Source organism: Pseudorasbora parva, chromosome 12, assembly GCF_024679245.1.
Source record: "Pseudorasbora parva isolate DD20220531a chromosome 12, ASM2467924v1, whole genome shotgun sequence".
NCBI classification, from domain to species: Eukaryota; Metazoa; Chordata; class Actinopteri; order Cypriniformes; family Gobionidae; genus Pseudorasbora; species Pseudorasbora parva.
This window is the reverse complement of record NC_090183.1, coordinates 26,796,663-26,819,506: the sequence shown is the minus strand read 5'-3', so window position 1 is coordinate 26,819,506 and position 22,844 is coordinate 26,796,663. Positions and strand designations below refer to the sequence as shown.

General features: G+C 37.8%; 1 protein-coding gene across 4 annotated transcripts in view; it reads right to left on the bottom strand.

Annotated features, from left to right (window-relative positions):
- The window catches only part of slco2a1 (solute carrier organic anion transporter family, member 2A1), a 29,419-nt gene extending 11,920 nt beyond the window's left edge, over nt 1-17,499 (bottom strand). For 3 of the 4 annotated variants that reach the window (XM_067459612.1, XM_067459613.1, XM_067459615.1), the window contains exons 1-7: nt 17,352-17,499; nt 6,388-6,525; nt 5,506-5,668; nt 3,193-3,408; nt 3,009-3,107; nt 2,766-2,902; nt 527-602 (exon numbers count right to left, since the gene is read on the bottom strand). In XM_067459612.1, the coding sequence (XP_067315713.1) occupies nt 527-602; nt 2,766-2,902; nt 3,009-3,107; nt 3,193-3,408; nt 5,506-5,668; nt 6,388-6,525; nt 17,352-17,411 (889 nt within the window). In that variant the 5' untranslated portion in view covers nt 17,412-17,499. Of the gene's footprint in view, nt 1-526; nt 603-2,765; nt 2,903-3,008; nt 3,108-3,192; nt 3,409-5,505; nt 5,669-6,387; nt 6,526-12,112; nt 12,183-12,872; nt 12,883-17,351 lie in introns of those variants that run through there. The other variant, XM_067459614.1, reaches the window with a different exon arrangement.
- Nucleotides 17,500-22,844: the final 5,345 nt, after the last annotated feature.

Below are 22,844 nucleotides of genomic sequence, written 5' to 3'. Positions count from 1 at the left end.
AATACATAAATAACTGACTTAAAACCATTTTTTGGGGTGAAAATACTAACATGCCTAAGACTTTTGCACAATATGCAATCATGGCCAGAATGATTGCCTAATACTGGCCATGACTGTATATATACGGCAAAGTGTACGGTAGGAAATCAGCTTTGTCCTGAGCACACATGAATGAAGACATAATCATGCATAAACCAGCTTCTTACAAATCATGTCCTGGAGGCAGGTATATTCATAAGAACCTGTCAGATCCTGTTAAAGTAACAACCTGATCATGATGTAGAACTCAAGAGATAAACAACGCACATATGCCTCTTCAATAGCACAGGACTGCAGAAATATTAGTTCTGATTTATTTACTTTATTTTTTTTAAATTATATAAATTTTATTTTCAATGACCCTAGTCAACTATATTTCTAATTGTATGTAAACTATTTGACTGGCCATAACTATACTAATAAAAGGTCTTACTATACTTATTCGAAATGGTTACATTGCATAATGAACCTGTTAGAGTGGACTCACTTTTAAAGAATTCCAGCATGGAGCTCTCTGACTTCTTGGGGTCTTCTTTCATGACGTCGCCCTCCAATTCAAAAGACTGCAAAAGAAGATTTTCTTATCAGCATATTAGAATGATTTCTGATTGATCATGTTACACTGAAAACAATCAAGAAAGACCACTTTTAGCTTTTGTCACTTATTCTTCTAATATTTTCAATATCTTTTTTAAATGAAGGTGCCATACGGCGGATAGATCAGTGGAAGCGTTTGTGTGTAGCTTTTGACCCACTTTATATTATAAGGTGGCCTTAAAGCTGCACTATGTAATTTTTCCATCCGATAGAGGGTGTCAGATCCTGTTAAAGCAACAACCTGATCATGATGTATAACTCAAGAGATAAACAAGTGTTCAAAAAAAAAGGCGTACTTTGGCGATGCCAAGTTTGGGTGCAGAATCTTGGGACATGTGGTCTTTACCTCACAGCCAGTGGAAAAGAATCGCCATAGGACTCATGTTCATGAATGCGATTATTAACGTTACTGTATGAAGCAGAGCAGGACAGAGTTTTTTGGGAGCTGAAGTTATGATGACACTTGTTGCACACTATTTCTGCCAAATAAAACTGGAAACTGAGGGTAACGTAGATATGACGCAATTGACAGGCGACTCCCTCAGATGCTGAGACGCCCCTGGTCCTTGGTAAAAAATAGAAATTTTCTCACAATTTACAAATAGTTGGAAACAACTGGAATATTGTAAGAACTCAACTGAACTAAATATATAAAACTGGCCTGGTGGTTTTTGGATAATTTACAGCAAAAATACTACATAGTGCACCTTTAAATCAAACATTCTGTGTTAGTTCAAGCAGGCCACGCAGTCAGGCTCCGCTATCAGCTGATTGGAAAAATTCCAACTCCGTCCTTATCAGCTGATCTGATTTCTATGTACTCAATTGGAAATTCTCAAACAGGGCGCCTTCAGTTCAGTCTGCCTGCTTGGCCGCTTCCACTGCATGCTGCTTTGCAACCTACCTCCACCCCGGCTCCTCAAACTTCTTTAACTTATTCAAAGTCATTCTGTTGTCAATGAGGCACGTTCTTCAATGGGGGATTTGTGCTGCCCTCCCAGTTTAAAAAAAAAAAAATCTGAGGTTGTCCCCAGAAGCTGCTGCTGTTCCACATCTCGGCTTTTCATGAATGGCTATTCATCTATAATTACACTGTTGACACATACACCTAACCCTACTATTAAACCTAGACTGTCCCTAACTTTTCCTGTATCCCACCTCGATATCTGTAAAAATGTTTTGCAATACAAAATGAACACAATAAGTACATCGTACTTATTTTTTGACAGTAGTTAAGTAGTTTTGACAGTATTTTTTTGACAATACACTGTAAAAAAAAATGTGTTGGTTTTTGTTGGTTTAACTTAAAAAACTAAGTAACCTGGTTGCCTTAAAATTTTGAGTTTATTGAAATTAAAAATTTGAGTTGATACAATGAAGAAAATTACTTTAATAAATAGAAACTCAAAATATTATTGTATCTGAACCACATAAAAAATATGATAAATCATGAAAATAGCATTATTTGGCATGTTTCACTGCGTCATCACAAATAAAACACACACAATTACCCAATATGCTTACAAAATCGTTTAATCATATTTTAATAAAGGTGTTTGAATCTCAAAAAATGTTCATTGTATTAACTCAAAATTTTAATTTCAATGAACTTAAAATTTTAAGGCAACCAGATAACTATTTTTCTAAATATTTTTTTTACAGTGTAGTTAACCTAATATAAAGTGGGACTGTAGCATTGAACAGCATCTGCTCAAAAAAGGAAAATTGTTTGTTTATTTATTTATTTATTATTATAATAACCATTATTGAGTCTGGCTGACGGAGATGGCAAATCATATTTGGGACACTGAAAATAAAGGGAACCTACAAGATGAGAGTCAATTTTATCTGAGTTTATGTTTTATAAAACGCTCCACATAAATTAGAGACACAGACGTTTGATATGTCTCTAGGTTTGATATGTATTTTAAATTATATGATGTACTGAATTGTATTGCACTTAGAACATCTGTCATGAATTTGATTAAATAAACAGAAAAAAAAATGAAATGCTACATTTGTATTAAGAACATTATAGCAACCCTTTCTGATAATGGGTTTTCTGATTTTTTTCAAGAATCAGTGCCATATAAGTGTTCAATTATCATTAAAACAAAACCGTGACTGACCTTCTCTACATGAAGGGATCTGGGGAAGAAGAAGTAAGGGATTGAGGTGAGAGCAAGACCTCCAGCAGTGATGAGCAGACCCATCCACCATGCACCAACCCAGCGAGGGTCAATAGGGGTTAACTCCAATGAATCCTCTGGAGGAAAGAAACGGGATAACATGTAACACTGCAGATGTCTACAATTAACAGTAGCATAAAGAAAAGGAATATATTGTTGCTGTAACGTAAAGGGTAAACAAACCTGTGCTGGATCTGTCCACATCCACATAAACCCGCAAAACCACAGAACCCAGGAGGAATCCAAAAGAAGGCCCAAACACTGACAAAGCAAAGAGAATAGCTGCAAAATACAACAACAGGAACGTCAATAATCTTTACAGTTCTTCCAATGCACATTATAATACTCTTGTAAAAACTAAATGTACCAATATACAGAGGTGAATTCCCAGCCCCTGCAAAGTCATCTATAAACGATATTCCAAAAGGTTGGATGGGGACAGAACCAATTCCGAAAAGCAGCTGGGCGGTGGCCATTAACACCCAAAATTTACTGGTGTCCACAAGCTTCCGTGAATCATCCTGACCACAAGTCTCGGCAAACGTTGCATTCACACGCACATCACACATGTCCTGTCTGCTCACTGTTGGATTAAAACACAGAAATACAACACGTTCATCCCAACATCTATCAGTCACATCAACCATCAAGATATCTGTGTTTATAACATTTATAAATGGATCTATTAAAAAGGACAAAATATCTATGGTCCGCATATTACACTTAAAACTTTGAGGGGTGAAGGTGCTCCTGAAGGTTAAATGCTAATTTTCTCGCTTCATGTTGTTTCAAACTTTCATTTAAGGAGGGGTCTATCAAAAAGAGTTGGATTCTCATGATAAACATGGCAAAAAACAACAACAACAACAACAAAAAAATGTTGGACGTACGGCAGAGTGCCAAATACACTCTGGAAAGTTTTTTTCGCATGTGGCCCTGTATGGCGTCATTAAGGGCGGAATTCCTTGTATGGGCACATCTCCCGGATGAGCATGTGCGCACATCAACTAGAGCCATAGCAAGAGCACAGCTATCAACAAGCGTCGTTCATTTACAGGAGCAGTCGTCAGCGGCGCACAGGACTTGCTCAAAAAAGATTTGTCATTTGTTTTTTAGACCACGAAATCAACAATGTCACTAAAGAAGTGTGTTTTTGGTTGTGAGAGAAAGATAACATTGTTCAGCCTCCCTAATAACCCAGCGTTAAGGAAACAGTGGATGCAGTTTGTTTTTCTGGAGCATCAAGAGTTCTGCAAGTGTGTTTGTTTGTTCGCGGTCATGAGTCAAAACCACAGGCGGTGAGCTTCTGTGTTTTGTTTTGCAATCAGCGCATAAGTCCATAATGTAAACAAGATGAACGTATAGTGAATCGAAAGTTATCATGGGATAATGCCATGATGTATTGTGTATGTGTGTGTGTGTGTGTGTGTGTGTGTGTGTTATCATGACTCTTTAGGTCCGCTCACTGAGATTGGCAGAAATGTACCATCTAACACAAACTAAGATACTTGGTAAAATGTCCAAGCTGCTCTAGTCCACACAATTAGCTTTATGCTGAATGTCACATGAAAAAAGCTCTCATTGCATCTGCTTGTCAGAGAAAGTGTTAACGGCAGTACAATCTGATGGCGATATCTATGGACTTTTAAGGTAATCAGCTCACCTAGCTCGTTCTATGTATTGTTGCCATTTTATTCGATTTAAAAAATTGAAATGTTAGTGAGAAGAAAAATAATTAACCGGATGCAATGCAACCTGTTTTACAGAATATGGAAGTTTGTTGTGCATAACCCCTATTTAAGTGGGTGGAGACCAAAAAACACACCATGATGGACACCATTTACTTTCATTGTATGCAAAAGAGCAATTTGGACACTACAGTACTTTTGTTTTTTACAGAAGAAAGAAAGGCATACAGGTTTGAAATAACATGAGGGTGAGATAATGAAAAAACAAACAAACATGGCTTTAAAAAGTTTCCTTTTACCTTTGCATAATGTACAGTATTAGGCAAAATGACAGTATCGGCAGGCAGAATAGGGTAAGTGAGAGAATGAAGCAAAAATATAAGGTCTAAGGAAGTGCAGGGAGATAACCATTATCTCTTGGAGTACATTCCAGGTGTTTATCTTTCCAGTCTGATCAGTCAGGCGGCCTTATCTCTATAATATCTCTCCACTCCTTTGTCCTCATCTCTTTCCTTTTTTCATTTTATCCTCTTCCTTTTCAACCTCAATTAGTTTATTTCTTCATGTCATGTATTTTCCCCCCAACCTAATGCTAAACCCTGTCTGAGAAGGGAGACTAGTTTCAAAATTCGGAAGCAACTTCCTGTAGACCTGCCTACCCTGTTATGTCTAAGCTGATGTTTATCAGTCAGCTGTGTTATAACATTTTATGTCTGCCTTGTTAGATCCCCGCTTTGCTATGTCTGGTTTTCTTCAAAGTCTCCTGAGCCTTTTTAAATTAATAGAATTTTGATGGGTTTAGAGTATAAGATCCTCTACTCAGGGCATGAAACAATATGAACATGCATTTTAAAAAAAAACTAAGAGAAAAGGGAGAAAGAGAGCGCAGAGGTCATTTCAATAGATCTGTACAACTTTTACACTTTTTAAAATTCACATTAATTGGTTTCATTGAGATAAATATGGATGCTAATGGCCTGAAGGACACTTACCATGCAGGACAGAGTCAAAGGTGTAGGGCTGGGAAAGGAAGTGAGGTAGAGCTAAGATCATGGCACTTATCGACATTAGCAGGCCACCCAGTCCAATGAAGCGAGGTCGATGAACCCGACTACCCATGTAACTGACAAATGCTATCAGCACTGTGTTCCCTACCTAAATAAGAAAAAGCAGAAAAACAAGTCACATAGAGCAGACTGTATTTTTTCTCATTGCATATATATATATATATATATATATATATATATATATATATATATATATATATATATATATATATATATATATATATATATATATATATATATATATAATTTCTCTAAGGCATATATATGCCTTAGAGAAAAACATTACTGATGTACATCCTTTCGACAAAACAACGGCAGTGACATATTTTTAAAACATATTTTTTAATGTCAAAGCAAGTTTTTTCAGTTTAAACAGCTCAAACATGCATTTTAGACTTGTCTGTGAAACCCGGGGTTAAATGTATAATCTAAAAATAAATATCTTCCTTTCTTCATACTGTAGATTATAAATATGCTTAACTTTGTAGTATTCAAGATTGATTTTAGTTTTTATTGTAATTATTTTTATTTTTTTTATTTATCAAGACAAAATGGTGTAGAAATTAAATCAGTTATCGGCCATAACATGAAAATAATTATCAGTTTATCAACAAGAATTTTAATATTGTTTATCCTTACACATCATGTCACCACAATATAACAATATAATACACTGAGTTAATTTTGAAGAGCAGGAACAATTATGACTGTAAAATTAATTTTTGAAAAAAGTTAATATCTAAATACTGGTTACACATAAGCAAAGCATTGAGGACTCTTCGGAAGACTGCATGAAGTGATCTGTACCTCATGAAGGGAAGAGATTGTCCCCGAGGAGAGGCTGTCCAGGCCATAGCGTCTCTCGATTGTGGTGATGGTGCTCTTGAAGTAAGAGCTATACAAGAGCTGAGTGAGCTGGAGCAGGCCATGACAGAACACGAAAAACTACAGGAAGAGGGCAAAAAGGTGCATCAGAACTGTCAATCATACGGGTTATGATTACAGCATTCTAATTATAATTATCAAGTGTACAAACAATTCTGCTGTGATTAAAGGAACCTGATGCTCTATGAACTAAGCAAGTGCATTCATCAGTATGTTTTTACAGTGGAGTTTTTTGAAAAAGCACATCTGGAGATAAACAACAACTCCCTAAATCTAGAGTTCCCTTCCAAATATTGGCAGACAGTGAGATCTGGGACTTTAATCTTCACTGCCTCACCTCAGAACATAAAGGTTAACTACACTGATTTCACAATATATAATATCTGTTCACTTTGTGTTTGGTTTGTAACGTGAAGGCCAAGTATGGTAACCTATATTCAGAATTTGTCCTCTGCTTTTAACCTATCCAGGTTAATGCACACATAACATGTCCCTAATCATAAAAAGAGAAAAGGCAACAAAGTTTAAACCAAACGTAGAGCTCTTAAAATCACCTTCAAGATTTGCACTGTTGTTATAATCCAGCTATTAAAAGCTGCCGTTGCTCCCAAAGCTCCTCATTGTGCAAATAAGCGATAAAACACAGGCGGTTCATAAAAGAGAAAACTGGAGCAGAGGTGTCTCTGCTTTCCATTAGTATGTGACACTTTTCTGTACCTTTTCAAAGCCTGGAAAGAAGTTCTACCATTCGGCATGAAATGGAAATTCATCCAGGCTATTTTGATATTGCATGTTATAGATCTTATTATTAATGTTTCCTTTAAAAAAACATGAAAAAACATAACATGGCAGACATTTTTTAATGTCTGCCATGTTATGTCTTCAGAACTTCTGGTGAAAACGGCAGAATCATTTACTCTGCTTAAACCCGATCAATTAACTGCAAGCACTCATTCATTTTTGACCGCAATGCCCACATCTTACAATCATCTAAAAATGTGGTTGAAATATGTTATCTATACTCAAATACTTCGGGTAGGACGAACTTGAATGAATCAAGTTATTTGGATGTCTTTAAGTTTACTAAATTCAGTTAAAGGACAGTTTACACTGACGCACACCACACTGACGGAGACAGATAGCAACGGCTTGAAATGCTGAATCGGAATTAGAAGCCTTTAGTTTATCATACGTGAAGAATTTGAGTAGAGATAACATATTTCATGCCATGCTTTAAGAGATGCATATACACAAAACAAACAAAAAAATAAAAACAAAGCTGGAGCACAGAGATATAGCCATATTTACTTCTTGTACTGGTTGGCAAATGATCTGATTGTAATGTTTGTCTATAGAGTCAGCAGCATTTTACCACTCTTGAGGGAGGTTGTTGACAATAAGCCAGAAATGCTGTGGAGATAAAGGCTCATAAATTGGAACGTTTCCCTGTTTGTGTGTTCGAGAAAGACGTAGCTGCTCCCATATATGATATAAGGCTTTTTTGTGTGGCCAAGACGTCATGATCATAAGCAGGGGAAAGTTTGCAGAGTTCTCAGAGGCATGAAGCAATCTGATGGGGCATGTAGAGATCTGGACTGGATTTACTAAACAAACACAAGACATAAATCCCTATCCTTTGCTCACTGCCAGCTCTCAATTGCAGGCCAGAGCACAATGCTTTTCGATGGATTCTAGAACAGCTAATGCTTCCATTAAATTTTCAGCTTTATGGTTTGTTAGCACACATAATAGCTGCTTTTGACACAGTTGCTACGATTTCTTTCTTGTTTTTCAGGGAATGGGCTTTTAATTACAGAAATATTTTGATAGGCTGTGTCCACTCAAGCAGCCCAACTAAATTACTTTGTTAGACGTTTGAATGGCAGCTCTGTGCCTCTTTCTGCCCTAGTTCCAGTTACACATTCGGTTCAGCTGGAAGTATTCGACACACAACAGCCATGTCTGTATTCTTTCATGTATAATGTTACAAGCAAGCTCAGGCATCAATATTTTTATCGTTTTTATCGTAAGACATTACTCAACATGTGTCCCTGTGGTACAGTAGGTGCACTATTATCAGGGCATGTTCCTATTTTGACGGCTATTACGCCTTAACCAAAGAGCAGGCAACAGCAAATGTTCAGCATAACCTGACATAAGTTCCTACACAAATTACAGCTGGCAGGTTCATCAGTGCGTAATTCTCCTCAAGCAGTCATAAATCTTTTGCAGAGCTGGCACACGCTTGATCACTCGCTGTGTTGTGAATGATTACTACAAAGTAGCCTTGGTTAAGCACAAAGCATGCTGAAATATTTGTTTTGTATTGAAGCAATGTGTGAACCGTTTTTTGAATTTTGGAAGAACAAAAATAAAACAATCCTGCCATATGCAAGAGAAAATTATTGTCAGACATTTGTCCTACTGTTACCTCATGCATTTAGGCCCTGGCGGGCTGCTTTACGCATTCTAGGAAATTAGAAAAAAAAGAAAAAGAAAAAGAAAAAAAATAGTCAAATTACTTTCCATAGAGGCATCCGCATAGAGCAATGTACGCTGTACTTTGAGATGCAACTCCAACGATTTCAATCAGATTGAGTGAAGATTGCCTACATAACCTTATTGCTTAATGGCCCTTTGACCTATTCTTTGGATGCTTTCATTTTGAATTTCAGAGGAGTGTTTGGCCAGACTGCTTATTCCCTATCTGTCCATGATCAGCTGATCAGTGTGCATGCAGCACAATCTGCGCCAGGGACATTCCTCTGTTTCTGATTATGCTCTCCAAATTAGAAGACTCGCAACAGGTGGTGGAACAAACTGGCGCTTATAACCACTTACAGGCAGGGTCTCAGGCTCTTTCAGCTTAGAACATCATCAATTCAGGATCAGCGTGGCAATTTCATCTCCTAGGCACTCCTCCATCTACTTCGCCTCCTGCAAGTCCCCAGCCCGCAGATCCTGATTATCCATTCCATCCTCAGAAGTCCGCTGGGGCGAGGTGTGATAATGCATTATACCCCCACAGTCACACACTTTGTCTTTCACAAAGAGGAGATTTAATTTATGGAGCAGGAGGGATGCCCATGGACAATCAAACACACACCAAATCAGTCCAAATCACTTCTACTCCCTCGAGAAACCAGATACAGTAATCATCCCAAAGCGCTGAGCCCAACATCTAGTAGACTCCTCAGGACATGTTACAAACGGCCGTTCAAGGTTGTGTTTAGTAAACATCTGCGTGATCAACCTGCTGCCTAGGGCTACCCACCCTAAGAGGAAAGTCTAACCTTTGTCCATCCTGGAGCAAAAGGAGGAGTACACTGAGGAGACCCTCCATCAGGGTTTTATTCGTCCATCTACCTCCCTTGCCGCTTAATTTTTTTGTTTGGGTGGCAAAGATGGACTACGGCGTGTGGCCCTGCATTGACTACAGCACAAAGAACTCACAAACCACCAAGTACCATTATCCTCTTCTTCTGGTCCCTGCTGCCCTTTACAATGCTTCTTATTCTTTATTAAAATCTACAGAAGATTCATAGCCCACTTCAGCAAGATCAGTACTCTATTAACCTCCATGCTCAGAAATCGGGTTTCTGTCCTCGGTTCCAGCTACCATGAAGGCCTTCCAACTTCTCAAAGAAGCCTTTTGCATCACTCCTACCGTCACATGCAAATCTTGACCTACGTTTTGTTGTGGAAGTCTACACGTTTACCACTGGACTAGGAGCGGTCCTCTCAGCAGAAGGGGGAACCACCCAAACTCTGTCCATGGGGCTACTTTTCTAAGAAACTCTACCCAGTGGAGCAAAACTTATGACATTGGTAATGGAGCTTTTGTCAATCAAGTTAGCTCTGGAAGAGTAGAGACACTGACTGGAGGGTGCCAAACACCCTTTAAAGGTTATAACTGACTTTTAAAATCTGGAATATCTCTGAAATGCATCCCTTCCTAACCCCCGTCAAGCCCGCTGGGCTATCTTCTTTACACAGTTCCACTTTACAGTTACCTTAAGACGAGGACACAAGAAACAGAAAGCTGATGATCAGATGATGCTCTATCCCATTTGCACTCACCCGAGGTCCCCACCAACCAAGCTGAGCCCATACTCCCTCAAGTCACCATTGTAAACCCAATCTAATGGTTGTTGGACCGCTAGATCACAGAAGCAGCACGTTCTGAGTACAAAACCATCAGCCTTGCGCTTAACCCTCATAGACTCAGTTCTACCTCTCTAGGATCCAAACACCCAGGCAGCCAGCAAACCCTCTCGCTTCTCCGTAACCGCTACTGGTGGCCCAGTAACAGACAGCCAGCAAACCCTCTCGCTTCTCCGTAACCGCTACTGGTGGCCCAGTAACAGACAGCCAGCAAACCCTCTCGCTTCTCCGTAATCGCTACTGGTGGCCCAGTATGACCCAGGATGTAGCTCGGTATGCAAAAAAGCTGTTCCACCAGCACAATCTCAAAGACACCCTTTCACTTACCTGAAGGAAAGCTTGTACCACTTCCCATTCCTTATAGACCTTGGTCTGCAAGGCGCTCTTTCAACAAGTTAACCACAATTATGGCATGCCCCACTTTGTTTCTTGAGTCTGAAAGGCATTTTCTCTGGATATCATCCTCAGACTAATGGCCAAACTGAGCATAAAATTCAGGACAGAGTATGCAACCTGAGGTCATACTGCCACCAGCACAGCTGGAACTGTTACCTCCCTTGGGCTGAGAATGCCAAATCTCTCTATGCCAGTTGACCACCAGGATAACACCCTTTTAGTGCACTCTCAGTTACCATCCGCCTCTGTATTCCTGTATCTTAGATGAGCCTTCTGATGTTCCAGCTGTAAATATTTGGTTTCAGGAAAATGGGAGGGTTTGAGACTCAGCTCATGTCCACCTGCATACAGAGGCATAAGAGCCAAGCCTGACATAAGAAGAACTGTGACTTCCACTTCCCATCTGGAACAAAAGGACTGGTTCTCCACCAGGGACATTTGTCTTTGTCTGCCCTGTCACAAGCTGCAGTACCTGCTACATAGGCTAGGTCATTTTACCATCCAAAGACAAATCAATGAGGTCCTCAACAGGTTAAATCTCCCAACTCACAACTGAATCTCGCCTACTTTTCATGTCTCTTTCCTAAAACCACACAGTAATTCTCTGGTTTTCTCTTCCACAGGTTCTGGTGCAGCTGGTGTACCTCCTACTCCAATGGAATCAGATAAAGAGCTCATCTACAGGGTACACATTATCCTGAATTCCTAGTGACAAGGCGGTTGATTAGAATACCTCGTAGACTGGAAGGGATATGACCCAGATGAGCGATCCTGGGCATTACGTGATGACATAGTAAATCCATCTTTACAGACTGAACTCCATTCCAGCCACCCTGATCGTCCAGAGGCCGTCCTCGTCGCCGCCCATCTCGTTCTATTCGTGAGCTGCCCATAGAGGGTGTGTGTGTGTGGGGGGGTACTTTCATGGATTTCAAAACGCCATCAGCACAAGACCCCACAGCTCCACCCATTCCTTCTTTATCTCCAGAATATATTAACTGGGAACATCTGCTGCAGCTCATCAAGGACACTCATATAAACTCTCCCTTCATCACCTCACGACTGCTTACCTGCTACAAAGACTTACCTTCATGTACTCAAGCTTCTGTTCATTCGTCATCCGCCAGTCATCATCTTCCTCTCTCATCATGATCATCCTAAGAAAAAAGAAAATACTTTTGCGCTGAGTGGAGTGGTGACAAAATGTTTAACTGCCTGTGCTACTCACCTGAGAGATTCCTGCTTGTGTGTGCATATCCTTTCAGTAAACTGTCATCACTGTACATAGCTGCCTCCTCTTCTGTTTGTGACGCATGTAAACAGTTGATCTCAACCTTTTTGAGTTGACAACATTTGAAGGCCCCTCATACTATTTTCTTCAGCATGTTCTGCTGAAATTATGAGAAAGCTGCTTGTTTTTAAACTTTTTATTAACAGAAACCGGTAGTACCAATATATTCAATTAACCACAATCATTCTTATGATTCCAGAGGTTTCTTTTGAGAAATGATGGTTTCATTAATAACCTTCAACATCCATTTAACAGACTTGTGTCTTTGGCATTTAAATGAAAAAGCACCATTTATGATAAAGTTGATAATGATAATGCATTATATGACTGAACTGTAATCTTGTCAAAAAAAAGTTTAAATAGATTTCCCCATTCAAATAGGTTGTAGAAATTGTTTGACTATTGCCTAAATAGACTGAAATGACCGTCAAGTGAACTTGCGTGCCTTACGGGGACTTCAGCAGAGCATTTTAATGATGTTTGAACTGCACTGACATCGTAGATCAGGCCTAATGTTCTGAGAATACGGTGAGTGATTTAAACTCCACAGACAAACCCAATGATGAAAGATTCATTGAACGCGCTGAAAAGCAGTTCCTGTCGTCTGTCCAGACCTGGATTTTCCCCCTCCTCAGCAGCTATTGTGCTAGAAGAACACTCCTGCTGAGTAAAGAGAATCAGGGGAAGAACTGACTTTGATGTTTGATGTCTTACATGCATCTTTGCACTGCCATCACGTGTTACAGGAGCCAATATTTTCGGATTTCCTCAGGATATAAAACTTAAACAGTCGAAAAGTAAAAGCCCAACATCCCAATCTTTTTGCCCATCCTGTGCAACCCAGCTAAAAAAATAACAGGACATTCAGGAGCTGTTTCATTTCAACTTTGTATTCTAGTCATATTAGAATACAATTATTACATCATTTAATAATGACTGCAAAATTATTATGTCTCTTAAGTCCAGGTCTTGCGAGTTATGTTATTCACAGATTTTCACAATGAATGGCTTCAAAGAAAATCTTGCAAATGGCATTCAGAAAAAAGTCAGCACTGTTTCAATGTAATCAACTGAGAAAAAAAGTGAAGAAGCTAATGCAATACAGATTTAACAATTCTTTGTCCCAGTAAAAAGCAAATTTACCTTTGCATGATAATATTAAATACTGCCAAGATTCAATCAATGGATGGTAGAATAAGTAGAAAAATTATTAATGTGATAGTCTTTCTTAATATTTTACTGTATTGTGCTTTTAAGATGACCTGTAGCCCAAATAAATGATATTCACAATTTATAATGACCAGTGTTGCCACAGTTACTTTGAAAATGTAATCTGATTACTGATTACTCCTTTAAAAAGTAACATAGTTACTTTACAGATTGATGAGTAGGCCTAAATGCCTTCCGAGAGTCTTTCGAGACATATTTAATTCCGATCACTCAAACAAACCAATTCAGAAGGTGCATGAAAGCATTTCAAACTAAACCGGACAAATGTAAATGTATCTGGTTGTTTAAACCACATGTGTAAATTTTACTCCTGGCAAATAATTAAAAAATAAATATGTGAGAGCGTGTTATGTTGTAGTCAGATAGATATGATGGTGCTTGCAACATCTGCAAATGAGTAAAGCAAGCCAACGCATATGGCCGTAAATGAAACTTTAAAATAAGTCACACAAAACACAATCATCTTCAGTATAAATTAATGAGACTAATGATCTTACCACTGCTTAGGTCGCTCTCTCTCATATTGCAATCTTTGAATTTGAAATGAGCTGCTGAATAAAATGCTAGAATCGTTTGCTTTGATGTGAACTCCGTTAAATGAGCATAGGCTATACCGCGGGAATTGAAGATCGGATTTATATTAATTTTGCTGAAGTCTAAGGTAGGCTATAAGACAACCTGCATATACTTTTTTTTTCTTTAGATAGTGTAGCCCGTTTCGGTTTTTTTGAGCGCCATTGCGAGCAGTAGGCTAATCTATCAGCCTGCCTCAGCTCATCAAAAATGCCTTTGTGGTGGTATAATAACTAGCCTACTTTGTTTTTAATGTCAAAGTAGTTATATTTCGTTTCGTTTCTTTATTAAGTTCATTTAGAAAAATGTTTAGAGCAATTTTTTGTTTGTTAAATTAAAGTTTTAATTTTTTTATGTGACGACCCAGTGAGTTAACCGCATGTTTAATAGTCTCTCAATCCAACTCTTGAATTGTCTTGCCTATATAAACTTTAATTTAACAAACAAAAAATTGCTCTGAACATTTTTCTAAATTAGGTTAATAAAGAAACGAAACGAAATATAACTACTTTGACATTAAAAAACAAAACTGAACTATTTTAATGGCTGCAACAATGTAAAAAATAAATAAATAAAAAACACAGGCTCCAGCCTAACTCGGGCTGAGAATTTTGATAACCTGTCGGTTTTTACTAAGGAGAATGACTAAAATAGTAACTCACAGTGACTTGGATAAGTAACTTTAATCTGATTACTGGTTTGGAAATAGTATCGCGTTAGATTACTCGTTACTGGAAAAAAGTAGTCAGATTAGAGTAACGCGTCATCACATTACTGGCATCACTGATAATGACAAGCAAAAGAAATCCCAGCCTGCATTTAACTGAGATGTTAGTCTTTTTTCCTGATTTGAACAGAACTATGTATGTATAACAGAGGCCTCAAATGTTAAAGCAAAAAAAATGTAAACAAAAATTGATAGACCTGCAGTCTGTAGCCTATAATCAGAATTACCTGTCAATCCAAACAAGTTTAAATCTGAAAAGGGTTTTTTTATGATTGTAAACAGGTCAAGTACACCGAACAGCATGTTCTACACCTTCTTTCAACATACGTCATCACTGCTTGACTCATTCCGATGAACAAAACAAACATATGTAAAACCTGTCCGTTTAACATAACAGCTATGCTCCATTGGCCACACAGACACACATGCTCAATCCATTTACAACACTTTCACACCCTTATTGCAAACACATAAAGTCTAAGTAAGAGCTGAGTGCATTTGGTTGTCATAGAGAAGCAAAATGATCAGTAACTTCCAAAAGAACATAGAATTTGGCTTTGGACCATCAATAGTCTATTTTTTGATTTTGCAGAGTACTTAAAGCTTCTTGTGAAACGTGTACTCTCATTCATTATAAATGAATTACCACAACGACAGACAGTGCCCTAATAAGGGGACGAAAAGGAATTCCACAGAATGGACTAAGGCAAACTAAGCAGACACTTTCTGTATCTGTGTCATATCAAGTTGTCTTAGCTATTTTAATTACAGAAAAAAAAATCTTCATTGGAATTGTTTCTGCTCAGTAACATGCCAACAATTTATCAAATTTACAACAACAACAAAAAACAGATCTGATGTGGGTGTGAAGCACTTAGGTGAACAAATGTTCTTCTCGTCTTTTAATATGACAAACAACGTTTGGGCTGGTTTGTCACAGGTGATTCGACAGCAGTCACTGTAACTTTAGGTGGAGTGATAAGTCTAAAGGATTTATTTTTTCAACTCAGAAGAAATGTTCTAAATATAAAATCACAAAGTTATGCTACAGTCCATCACTGTGAAATTGAGAAAGCGCAACAAGTGAACAGTAGGTTTGTTAACATGCTCTAATTTCCGATTGAATCCAGTCTGATTTCATATTCGGAAACTTATGAATCCTAAACTTTGCATTCCGGTTCACATTCACACATGTGCATTTAGAGCTACTGTGACCTCATTGTACCTTAATCTGACATATATGTTAAGAGTTTTATTCCACTGACCATATATAAGATCTCTGGTCAAGGTATTTTTTTTTAAATCTGACCATTTACATGCTTAGTTTTTTTCCTACTCATTGAATTATTTCAGGTCTACACCATCACTTTCAATAAAATGGAAAATCTATTCAGATCGAAAACTTTAAATCGATTAAGGTGTTTACATGAAGGCTTTGCAATCCAAATGAGCCATCAAGCCAAATATAAACTGATATATTTGGAGCATAAACAGCAACGATAGTCAAGATCTAATGATAGAAATTAACAGAGATATCTATCACAAATACATCCACAAATCTCTGGCAAAGCTAAGTTGAAATAGTTTTGACACCGCTTTGTAACAAAATAGTCTGTGGTCAGAGGATCTTTCTCCAAACAATCTCCAAACACAAAAATACCATAATTTAATCACATACACATGACAGACATAATGTGCAAGATGTCAGAACCATATTTTCATCTAATAGCCTTACATTCCACAGACATTCGCTCGAGAGTAAAACTTAAATGAATGCAGTTCATGCTGTAATTGAACAAAGCAAAAGCATCGCTTCTGGCAAGCCATCTGATAGATATACTGCCCCCGGGTCAAGGTGCTCATCCACACAGCTGCTTTAACTGACAGAAGTCTATCTGCACTGACACCCAGAAACAGCAAAACCTGTTTCTGCTGTTAAAAACCTCAAATTTAACATTCAGGGATTCAAACAATCTGGCTTTACAAGTGTGAGAGTCATCAAATATACCAGAATGAATGAATTACATCCAGTGAACATGTTTACTTTATTCAAATTGATAAATGTGATGATGGATTGTAAAGACCAAGACTTTAATCCGAGAGCTGAGCAGTGCACTGATCAAAAAATAAAGCTCTAAGAATGCTGAAGAGTGTTGAAGACAAAAGTTCAGGTTTAAAGTCTAAAAACAAAACAAAAAATTTAACAGCACAAATAATAATATAATGTACCACCACTGCAAGTCATATCATTAGCACCACCAACACCACCACCACCAACAACAACAACAACAAAGTGCACTGCAAATTGTTTTTTAAAGTGTCTTCAAACTATATTAAACAGTTTAGACAATGTCTGCTAATGACAGTAAACAAAATAATAACTTCATATAATATTTAAATCTAAAATAAACGAATCAAATTAATAACTTGAATAAATATTCAATTAGGCCTACATAATATGCAAATATTATCAACAACAACCATAAAACAATAATAATGATTTACCTTTATGTTACAAAATAACGCTGGCTTGGGTTTCTTTATGTCTTTGTCGTATATGTCCATGTTGAAAGTTGGTTGTTCAGCTCGTTTCAACAAGGATGAACTAGAAATGTTTCTACTGCGGTGATCGTCTATGGGGGAATATATGACCATTATCAGTGATGTCACGAGTGCCGCCCAGTGCTCCTCGACCCCGCCCACTACTCCACGCGCGATTGTTTTGGTGATCGTTATCTCTCTCCCTGTTTGACAGAACGGATTTCATTTCTTCGTATTACACAGGCTTACTACACTCTTGGTAAGGAATCTGTGCAAACGCGTATCATAAACATTGTAAATCATTAGCTATATTCCATTTAATGATAACACAGGTGCACATAGGGTTACTTTTGCTCTTTTATTTGTGTAATCGTTATTACACTGAACATACATTTGTAATAATGTTTTCTGACATAAAAACTTTAAAATAATGTTATCTATAACTTATCATTATATTATCAAATATTTTAATCTTTAAAAATAATCTAATAATGTATCTACAAACCAGATTTCAACCAGGTCTGTGAAATGAGTAGAAATTGCTTTAAACAATGTCTAAATTAGTTTTATGTGGTACATGCATTATCTGTTTGGCATAATAGAAGTTCATGCTCATATTTGTTAAAAGCTACAGGAAAATGTTATATTTTGTTTACTGAGTGTACATATTAAATAAAATAAAATACACTCATATGGCAAATCTGACACAAATAAAGGGTGTATTATCAAATCCAACACCAGACCGAGCTATATACAGTGGGTACGGAAAGTATTCAGACCCCCTTCAATTTTTCACTCTTGCAGCCATTTGATAAAATAATTTAAGTTATTTGTTTCTCGTTAATGTACACACAGCACCCCAGAAAAACACAGAATTGTTGAAATTTTTGCAAATTTATTAAAAAAGAAAAACTGACATATCGCATGGCCCTAAGTCAGACCCTTTGCTGTAACACTCGTATATTTAACTCAGGTGCTGTCCATTTCTTCTGATCATCATTAAGATGGTTCTACACCTTCATTTTGTGGTTATTCACTTCACTTCACATCTCAGTGCATGTCAGAGCAAATGAGAATCATGAGGTCAAAAGAACTGCCTGAAGAGCTCAGAGACAGTATTATGGCAAGGCACAGATCTGGCCACGGTTACAAACAAAACTTCAGGTTCCTAAGAGCACAGTGGCCTCCAAAATCCTTAAATGGAAGACGTTTGAGACGACCAGAACCGTTCCCAGAGATGGCCGTCTTAGCTATCGAGGGAGATCCTTGGTGAGAGCAGTACAACTTTCTCCCATCTCCCGACTATCTGGAGCTCAGCTCGAAAGTCAGCCATCACTGCAGCCCTCCACCAGTCCGGGCTTTATCGCAGAGTGGCCCGACGGAAGCATCTCCTTAGTGCAGGACACATGGAAGTTTGCTAAAAAAACACCTGAATTCTCTGGTCTGATGAGACCAAGATATAACTATTTGGCCTTAATTCTAAGCGGTATGTGTGAAGAAAATATCACCTGTCCAATACAGTCCCAACAGTGAAGCATGGTGGCAGCATCATGCTGTGGGGGTGTTTTTTCGGCTGCAGGGACAGGATGACTGGTTGCAATCAAGGGAAAGATGAATGCGGCCAAGTACAGGGATATCTTGGATGAAAACCTTCTCCAGAGTGCTCAAGACCTCAGACTGGGCCGAAGGTTCACCTTCCAACATGACAATGACCCTAAGCACACAGCTAAAATAACGAAGGAGTGGCTTTACAACAACTCTGTGAATGTTCTTGAATGGCCCAGCCAGAGCCCTGACTTAAACCCGATTGAGCATCTCTGGAGAGACCTGAAAATGGCTGTCCACCAACATTTACCATCCAACCTGAGAGAACTGGTGAGGATCTGCAAGGAGGAATGGCAGAGGATCCCCAAATCCAGGTGTAAAAAACTTGTTGCATCTTTCCCAAAAAGACTCTTTATTAGGCTTTATTAGATCAAAAGAGTGCTTCTACAAAATACTAAGCAAAGGGTCTGAATAATAAGGACCATATGATATTTCAGTTTTTCTTTTTTTAATAAATCTGCAGAAATGTCAACAATTGAGTTTACTGTCAATATGAAGTGATGTGTCTACATTAATGAGAAAAAATGAACTTAAATTATTTTATAATGGCTGCAATATAACAGAGTGAAAAATGAAAGGGGGTCTGAATACTTTCTGTACCCACAGTAAGTGCAAAAACCCTACACTGCATTACATATTATATATATATATATATATATATATATATATATATATATATATATATATATATATATATATATATATATAGACATAGGTCTTAATAACTGCTTATAAAAAGTGAGATATGGCTCCTTATTTTAATTCCATAATCACTTTGTTCTGTCTTATGAAAGCGAAATTATGTGTTTGTGTATGAAAAAATATGAATATTTAAAACTTTATAAACTCAAATAACTAACTGCTGACCAATGGAAGTACGCATTGATTTACAGCGAAAGAATAACGACCCCTGACCTGACGCATGATGTACTGACGAACATGGAAGCGCAGAGGACAAAAACAAAACACCGGTCATGAATTAGAAGTCTATGCCGAAATGCCGGAGGATTTCAATATAAGAGAAGAGGGGCTTAAAGAGGGGGGTGAAACACTCAGTTTCAGTCAATCTCATGTCAATCTTGAGTACCTATAGAGTAGTATTGCATCCTTCATATCTCCGAAAAGTCTTTAGTTTTATTATATTTATAAAAGAAATATGGGCTGTACCGAGTCTTTCCGGAAAAAAACGAGCGCCTGGAGGCGTATCGTGTGGGCGGAGCTAAAGAATGACATATGCGCAAAGCGGTGACGTCCTCAAGCGTGGAGAAACCCATGGCTATCGATCAGATTCAGCTAATACAGATATCATCCAGAATCAGATTCGGAGGCTGAAATAAATTGAACAGGAGAAACAGCAACAGCAGGACGTCTGTCTCTGTGGTATGTACTGTATTTAGTATTTAGTCAAATGTACTGTCAACATTTGTGTGTCTTTACTCGCAGTTTATGAGGACATGATTCGGTTTATGGACTATTGTATGCGACTAAACTTTAGCAGTAGCAAGCAAAACGGTTTTGCACGTCAGACTAGTGTAACGTTATACATAGAACAACAATGGAGTAACGTTAGCGCATTTAAATGACGAAGCACGCGATCGTGTCGTTTACTGATGTTTACTCACGTGACGATAGCCGACAGCACAGACATTTGAAGCTGTTTTACTCAACGGCTGCTTCAAAAGCAGGACCAAACCTTTATCGCTGGGACCGCTCCATCAAAAACACACTTCTTTGGTATGATTTGGGGAAGTCCTGTGAAAGCAGTGACCGTGGAGATCCGCGATGTTGTGAAGCTTCCCGTCATTTCTGTGTTCAAATTGGTTCATATGCAGTGCTGCCTTCCCGGAATGCTGTGCTGAAGCGTTGAAGTCGCTTGATGTCACCCATAGGAATAAAGTAGAGTGCGGCGCGGACTATAACGACACAAGTGTTCACGGACGACTGGATCTGCAGCTGAAAGAGTGTTTATGGGCGTACATTTCCTCTCTCGCTCTAGTCACGCGCGCACCCTACCGGGAGAAGAGCCCGTACGGGCCATACAAGGACCTTCCGGTTTATCGACGTCAAGCCGAGCCAAAAAAACTCTCCGAAACTTGTGAGAAACCGGAAGGAGTATTTTTGACACAGAAACACTCCATCAAACGTCCAACATTTGTTTTTGAAACTTTGTCTTAGTTTAGGATGGGAATCCAAATCTTTAACCGTGTAAAAAGCTCAGTATGCATGAAACTGCATTTCACCCCCCCTTTAAGTTTGTTGTAGGCCGTCTGCTGGAAGCTAGTCATTTTATTTTTTTCAATTTTAAATATAAATTTTTCTTACACAAACACATCGCTTAGCTTCCCCCTGGAGTCATGTGAAACTTTTATGATGGATAGATGCATTTTATGGACTAAAATAGAAAACATTCTAAAGCTTGGAAGTGCTAGGACATTTTTTTATACATCTCTGATTGTATTTGCCTAAAAGAACGTCATATACACCTAGGATGACTTGAGGTTGAGTAAATCCTATCACTTTAAGAACTTGGCTTTGATATTTACACACCTGTCTTTAAGAGTTTTGAATTGAAGTGGTTTGTCAGTGTCAAATTCAGGCGTCAGTGATTTCCACTGCTTTTACAGCTGCAGATCTTCAATAGTTTTTAACATTTCTTTAAAATAAAGTCACACACAATTAACTTTGTGATACTGCAGGCAGACACCTCACAGTTGATGAAGCATGAGTTATTTACAATGAGATTGCAAAGCACAATTAAGGCTCAAATGTAAAAAAAAGAAAAGAAAAAAGAAGCCTACTATAACAGAATAGAAATTCCAAGTGTAATTATGACCAAACCTATCCCACCACTCCTATATACTCTAATGCTGGCTGCGACAAGCTGACAATCATCACATGAGACCATGTGAGTCTCTGTCCATCTCTGCACCCAATAATAGGGTCAAAGTCTTAACAACCTGATAAAAGGCATTTTTTTCTTTATAGCCATTTGAAAATGATCTCTTTAAATGTACTTTTCCTATCAACATTTGGTGGTTTGTCACTTCCCTTTTGGCAATCTTCCCCTAATGGACCTCAAGTGTCCCCAGTGCTTGTGTACTTTGTCTGGTCAAGCAAAGTAAAACCTTGGAAATGAGTGCCATTTGGCACATGCAATCTCATGTAGAAGCCATAAATGTTACACCACCTACGTCACATTGAAATACATTATTGTAACATTGTTCTTTTCTTACAAGTTTCCAAGAAGTGCTCAGACTTCCATTATGTCAGAGTGATCCTCTTAAAAGGGCAGTTGAACCAAAAATGCAAATTGTTATTATATATATATATATATATATATATAATTTAAAAAAACAATTTGCATTTTTGGTTCAACTGCCCTTTTAAGAGGATCACTCTGACATAATGGAAGTCTGAGCACTTCTTGGAAGTACGCATCGAACAAAACACAGAACTATATAAATATAATATATATATATATATATATATATATATATATATATATATATATATATATATATATATATATATATATATATATATATATATATATATTAAAAAAAACCTTCTTTCATAAAATGACAGTCAATGATGTCCAATGTTGTTAGGGGCCAAGCATTTTTCAAAATACCTAACTTGCTAAAACTGTTCTGCAGTACAAAAAACAAACAACAACAACAACAAAAACAAAAACATGGGTTACAGTTTATTTTAAGGAGTCCTAATTATACATTTAATGATTGAGTAATATGAATTAACCATGTGTATTAAAGGATTAGAGTTTGGTTAGATGCATGGAGTCATATTCAACAAGAACAATGCAAAATAAAGTGTTACCACAGCGGTTTAGAA